The 6775-nt window shown below is 43.3% G+C and overlaps 1 protein-coding gene across 1 annotated transcript; it reads left to right on the top strand.

Annotated features, from left to right (window-relative positions):
- The first annotated feature begins 1103 nt into the window (after window positions 1-1103).
- On the top strand, window positions 1104-3183 carry LOC149462356 (glutamine synthetase-like). Its single transcript, XM_089677079.1, has 3 exons — window positions 1104-1253; window positions 1433-1632; window positions 2794-3183. The coding sequence occupies exons 1-3, from the start codon at window positions 1104-1106 to the stop codon at window positions 3098-3100; spliced, it is 657 nt and encodes a 218-aa protein (XP_089533205.1). The 3' UTR covers window positions 3101-3183.
- Window positions 3184-6775: the final 3592 nt, after the last annotated feature.

The following is a 6775-nucleotide window of genomic DNA, read 5'->3' as shown; positions in this document are numbered from 1 at the left end:
TCTATGAAACTTCTAGGACATGTTTGGGACGTTGAGAACTTGGGTTGTGCAAAGTTTCAAGTCAATTGATTAAGATTTAGACAGTTTATTACACGTTAAGCTACATTAAGCCATTTTCACATTAAATGTTTTAGTCTGTCCCAAGGTAAGATTTTTTACCATTGGTTTTATTAGACCAGTAAAGCAGATCTCTTACCCCCCCTCCCCAACCAGAAATACCAGAGTACTTAGTCTCCTCTTTAGATTCTAAACAAGGCACCAAGAGGTGTCTGCATGTACCAGAATTTCTTTTAGGATGCCCCAGGGTCCTCAGTCTGCTTGCAGCACCCAAATCCAAGTGATTTTGCATCCCTCCTTTCCTACAATGCCATGTGCTTGGATTCTCTAACCATTAAAGTCTTCTGCTGCAGGGGGTGTGTCAAACGCGTGTTTGTTTCAGTGGCCTTGTAGTGTAACATGAAATATTGTGCCGCTCCTCAGCCCTCTACCCTCAGATGTCCCCCTCATTCCTAAATAACAGGGTGCTGCTCCCAATGCTTATGATTGTTCTAGCAGCCATTCTCTTGCGTAGGCTCAAGGTTTGGATAGAAAGGCAACAATATTGTGAAAAGCCAAATGAGGAGGGGGAGAATACTTGGTACCCAATATCCTGGGAGATCATAGGACTTGGGAGTGTTGAGTGTTAAGAGAAGCGCCATCTGGCTCTCCTGTGCAGCTTATCATGTGACTACTTCATGGTGTTTAATCACCCTCCTGTCCTCATTAGCAGCTGATGGGGCTCTTAGCTGTGTAAATGCATAAAAAATCCTTTTTATGTTGTGGAGTCCACATTGTACATGTGACAAACTGATGTTAAGGATTGTAGACTACTGAGGTCTCCCAAGTAATTGAAATAAATCCTAGGTGTCAGCTATAGGTAGGTTCTCTTAAATTGCTCTATGATTATAATTCTTCTGTTCTAATGCACCTACAAAGGCTAATTGGGGGATTAATCCAGTGTAAGGTCTTATTTTTATCCCCAAAAGCAGAACGTTTTTAGTGTTTTTTTTTAGTGTTTTGGAGATTGCATTCAAACTCATCTAATTAGTTTTGTTTTATAACCTATGGCCTTTGGTGTCCCTCCAGGTCCCTATAGCTGTGGAGTTGGTGCAGACAAAGTCTATGGATGGGACATTGTGGAAAGCCACTACAAAGCCTGCTTGTATGCTGGCATCAAAATCTGTGGCACAAATGCTGAAGCTATGCCATCACAGGTAAGAACCAATAAATGGGCCAACCTAAAATCCTACCACAATCTGTGTGGGCCCATTTACACTAAATTTCATGCATGTCAATACAATTTTTAAACTCTGCTTTGCCCAAGACAAGGAATAGGACTACGTTTCCATGTGATGTGCAGACTGTTCAGAGTTGTCTTCTATATTTTCTATAGTGGGAGTTCCAGACTGGACCCTGTGAAGGGATTGATATGGGTGACCACCTTTGGATGGCCCGCTTCATTCTACACAGAGTATGTGAGGACTTTGGTGTCGTGGCATCTCTAGACCCAAAACCCATGACTGGCAACTGGTACGGGGCTGGATGCCACACAAACTACAGCACGGAAGACATGAGGAAGGAGGGAGGACTGAACTGAGTCTCCTAGGCAACTTTTTGGGGCTGGAAGTGTCCAGCAGTGCTTCTAAAAACCTGTAAAATATTGGCTGCTGAAATAAAATGGAACTATTGTCTTCATTTCTACTTAGTCAACAGAATTGGGGGTGGGGAGGAATAATCCCAAAATATAATTGGGGATTTTATGCAGTAAACCTGTGAGCTTCAGTTTCTGGAAATGCTGGTTATCTGACTTTCATGCTGATACTTTGGCTTCATTACATTGAGGTGGTATATAGAAAATAATTCAGTTTCTGACTTTCTATTTGCTACAAGCTTGCTTTTAGTCAGTAGTTCTCACAGCCAGTCAACTAGCCTTTTCAGGAGAAGGCCAGCAATGGCAGCCAAGAGGTTACATTCCTGTTGTATACTTCAAATTGATCTTAGCCTATTTATTTATAATTGTCTGTGTTAAAAATTCTACTTACCTGCTGTCTGCAGTGCTTTTGCACAAAGCATCCCGGACCCTCTTCTCAGGTCACCCGCTGGCTCTCCTGGCCCCTTCCTCCTGTCATGTGCACCAACAGCAATGGCTATGGGGGCACCCACTGCTCCATGTGTCCATTCACACCCGGAGCCACGGCTTGGCCCCACCCCCTCTCTTCTTGGCTCACTGACTGTGACAGCAGTGAGAACCAATGGCTTCGGCTCTGTCTCAGCCAATGAGGAGAGGAGTCCCGGGCTAGCTGAGACTCCAATGCACATCGCACTGGAGGGGGGCTTAGGTGAGTATTTCGGGGGGATGCTGGGGGGGGAAGCTAGAATAGATTGCATAAATACATGAAGGTAAAAAATCTTGAGCTGTTACAACTACTTTTTAAGAATTCTAATTGATTTTTATATTTGTTAAAGTTTGCCCTTTACCAATAGAGCCAAGGTGTCAAACCTAGCTTCTGGTTTTGTTACCATTTACAGTAAACCCTTTTGTCTAATGCAATGTTTTATTAAATTTAGTAGTCAAATTCAATGGATGAGTGATTTTCACAACCTGGAATGGTTCACTATTGCACATTTTTTACTAAATGACAAGCCCTTGTTGTCAATGACCAATTATATCTGTGTAATGGTGTCAAATTAAGCTTGTACAATGACCTGTTTTACACACAAGTTTGATTCAATGTTTTCTTATTGTCCCACCAGACACATTGAAGAGGTCATTGAGAAGCTAGGCAAGCGTCACAACTGCCACATATGTGTCTATGACCCAGGAGGTGGCAAGGACAACTCTCGGCGCCTCACGGGGCAGCACGAAACCTCCAACATCCATGAATTCTCAGCTGGTGTGGCAAACCGTATCCCACGTCAGGTTGGACAGGAAGGCTTTGGCTACTTTGAAGACCGCCGCCCAGCAGCCAACTGTAACCCCTATGCTGTTACAGAAGCCCTGGCCAGGACAATCATTTTGAATGAAACAGGCAGTGAAACTAAAGACTACTGGAAAAATTAAAATGGGGGGGGGCTGGACCCACCCCGTAGATTCCATCCATCCTACATCTTTCATCTCAGTCTCTAGTGGGTTGGTCAGCCCAACTGCAGGCTCACAGCTAAGTTGTCTCTTGCAGAAAAAGATTCCTTCTAAGTACTGTACTGCCCACTCTTGTTGTCTTTCCCGAACAAGTATCTGACATGGCCAACTTCATTAGAGCAAACTGAATTTTTTTTTTTTTAAGCCTGGGGAAAAGACTGCAACTGTGTCCAGAGGCAAGATAGCTGAGAGTGAAAGTGAGGCTGGCTGGAAAACCTGCTTCATTCTTTTAATCTGTTCTTTACTGATCTTTTATGTACAGTTTCTTCCAACTTGGTGGAGGGCATTGATTATTATAGACTGAAAGCCAGTGGGATGGCTTATTTGCAGAATTCTAATGACTTGGGAAGTGACTAATAACTGCACTCCTTAAAAATCAGGTTTTTAATGTGTACCCTACAAGGACCATCAACCTGCTGGGCAGCAGGTTTTGCTTTTTTTTGTTTTTTGAAGATCCCTTGATACCTCATTCTGCTTGTGGGATGTTTTTAAGGCTCCAGTAAAGTCATGTTGGAGTCTGAACTAAAGTTGCTCAGAGGATTTTATTGTGAACTCTGTATTAACAGGTGACTGTTTTTGTTTTTTTAAAGTAGGGGGAAAAAGATCTACCGCCTGTGTTTTTATTAATGAGTGGACAGAAATCTAGTCCAAGCAACAACTTGGAAGATGTGGCAACTCTTTGCTGGATGTTGGTGATAATTTTCTAGTGCTGGTGGATAGGCTCTGTAATTGATCACACTTATCCTTAATTTTTTGATTTCTGTAACTTGTTTCAACCTGTGATGGCTGCATTTAGATTACTTTCTCTACACATAGGACTTTGTAGCTGCATAGTTTGCAATACATATAATGTAACACCTTGTTTATACTCTAGTATTTAGGACCATTAGAAAACTGACATTTGTAAATGACTTAATGAATTTTGGATCTGATCCTCTTGAAGGCCATGACTAGCCATGCAAAGCTCAAAAGGAGTTGTTTTTCAGCACTGCTTGCACCAGTCGCTGTGTGGAGGTTCAGAAATGACTGCTTACAATGCTGAGGTGTGCTTATCATTGGTTTTTGTGTTTGTCTGTCAGTGGACTGCGTGCGGTCATCACTGCACTTGTCTTTGACAAATTATAAAAGCTGGTCTGCCATGGTGACATATGGGTCTTGCACATTCATTAACGAATCTCTGTGAATGGGTTGTGTGGGTGTAGCTTGCACAGCTGTACAAACTTCAAAAGTCATAGTGGCTATGGGGGAGAAGTTGCCTTTGTGACTTGGCAAGAACAGAAATTATGTGGGGGGGAGATGTATTACCAAAAGTATTGGGACACCCCTCCAAAGCCTTTGGATTCAACTGTTCCAATCGCCTCCATGGCCACAGGTGCATAAAATCAAGCACCTAGGCATGCAGACTTATTCTACAAACCTTCTTGAAAGAATGGATCACTCTCAGGAGCTCAGTGAATTCAAGCGTGGTACCGTGATAGGTTGCCACCTGTGCAATAAGTCCATCCATGAAATTTCCTTGCTACTAAATGTTCCACAGCCAGCGCATGCTGAAGCGCACACTGCACAGAACTCACCAACTGTCTGAAGAATCAATAGCTAAAGACCTCCAAACTTCGTGTGGCCTTCAGATTAGTACAACAACAGTGCATAGAGCTTCATGGAATGGGTTTCCACAGCCGAGCAGCTGCATCCAAGCTAGGAACGCACCGAAATTTCGGCCACCGAAATATAGCCCTATCGGTATTCTGCTGATAGGAAAAATTTGAGAGAGAGACACAAACAGTGGCTGGCTGTCACTATGGCCCTGATTTACTAAGGATAGCATCTAACAGCAGATACTTAACATTCAGCCAGACTCAGTTCAGTCAATGAAGACCTTTCAGTGGTCTGAAAAAGCATCTAGTACATAGACGGAATTCTGTTCGTAAATATGGAAACATAGACACATTTCTAGGAGCAATGCCGGATATGGTCGCTAGGTGGTGAGAAAATGCAGCTGTAATTTATTTATTTTTTTTAATAGCTTTTTAGTTTTTTGGTATTTCTTTTCTGTGTTTGTTGCTATTGTTGCCTCTATTAATTTTTCTTCAGGCCCTCTATAAGTCGCTGATTACACCATTACTAGTAAAAATAAAACATAAAAAAATAAAAACAGTATATATTTTGCCATTTGTAGACGCTAGAACTTTAACGGCAAACAATTAATTTACATGTATTGGGAGAAAAGACATGGAGCAGAATACATTTTGCGCTCAAAAATATTGCTTTTTTTCTCCAAAGTGTTGGTCTTTTTTTGTAGCTAGCGCAAGAAATTAAAAAAGCCACAGGCGAGCAAATAACTCCAAAAGAAAGCTCAATTCGTTGGATAAAAAGGATGTAAATTTCATTTGGGTGCAACGCTGCATGATTCTGCAATTGTCAGTTAAAGTAAGGCAGCGCTTGAACACAATAAATGGCCTGGTCAGGAAGGGGGGAGGGGAATCCTCAGGAGGGCAAGTGGTTAACATCTGTGTCCATGTGAGGGATAGCCCTCAAAGTTACCATCTAGTACTGTTGCGAGGCAACAAGCAAATCAGTTGACACAGCAGGGTGTTTGCTACAAGGGGTCGCCAATGGGAAGTCATCTCCCAAAGGATGTTCTCGCATAGGTTCCCCCCCCCTTGATTTATGGAGGTAAAAGTGCAGGAGCGCAGACCTCCGAGTGGTGTGAATTTGCAAAGTGGCTGATTTCCTGACATCAAAAGGGGGGCCAATGTGGGTTGTGATGCTGCCCTGGGGCAGGAAGATTCATGGCAATATAGCGGGCCCCCCTGGTGGAGCCAATGACTTACTTCCTGGAGGGTTCAGGGTAGCACAGTACTTCCTGGGGTTTGGAAGTGATGCCCCCTTCTAATTTACCAATGCTAACTCCTCGGGCAGAGAACAATATGGGCCGGTTCCCAGGCATTGAATGGGTGTTGCTTTTAGAGTGGCATAAATGTCATTGGCAGCCATGGCCCCTCATACCCATTTCTATCCATAGACCAACCAGATACTTAAAGTGGAGCTCCACCCAAAAGGGTAAGTTCCGCATTAACACATGTTCCCTGCTCCCCTTTAAGGATTGGCACCTTTGGGGAGCGAGTCCCCAAAATTGACAGGTACCCGCTTCCACATCCGCGGTGATTGGAAGCGGAAGCTGTCCTCCCCCCCCCATAGTCTTCTGGGACACATGACAGCGCTACTCACGTATGTGCAGTGTGCACCCAGCTGTGAAGCCGCATGCTGTCCCAGCCATTTGCCCACACTGAAGATGCCAGGGAGAGAAGATGGCTGATGAAACCAGCCATGGCGAGGACACCGCTGGATCGTGGAACATGTAAGGGTCTGTATTTTACAAGTCAGCAGCTAAAGTTTTTGTATCTGCTGAATTTATTTTTTTACAAATCAAGTGGAAATCTGCTTTAACTTAGAGGATGAACTTACATTACGTCTAATCTTTGCTCTCGGATTTCTATATGCTCTGTCATAAAGTCAGTTACTTTCTTTGTCAATAAATAAGACCTGGATCTGTGGATCCTTGTGTGGATTATTTTTGGTAATATTGTAGTCCGTTAC

Source organism: Staurois parvus, unplaced genomic scaffold (genome assembly GCF_062004578.1).
Source record: "Staurois parvus isolate SC_StPar_1 unplaced genomic scaffold, SC_StPar_1.0 ptg000176l, whole genome shotgun sequence".
In the NCBI taxonomy this organism is placed as follows: Eukaryota; Metazoa; Chordata; class Amphibia; order Anura; family Ranidae; genus Staurois; species Staurois parvus.
The sequence above is the reverse complement of the archived record's forward strand: the minus strand, read 5'-3'. Positions and strand labels throughout refer to the sequence as shown.

Excerpts from the sequence above, each read along its gene's own strand:
- LOC149462356 (XM_089677079.1), top strand. The coding sequence starts at position 1,104 with ATGGCCTTTGGTGTCCCTCCAGGTCCCTATAGCTGTGGAGTTGGTGCA. Across the intron at positions 1,254-1,432 it reads CTGAAGCTATGCCATCACAG|TGGGAGTTCCAGACTGGACC; the intron begins GTAAGAACCAAT and ends TATTTTCTATAG. Across the intron at positions 1,633-2,793 it reads AGGAAGGAGGGAGGACTGAA|ACACATTGAAGAGGTCATTG; the intron begins CTGAGTCTCCTA and ends TTGTCCCACCAG.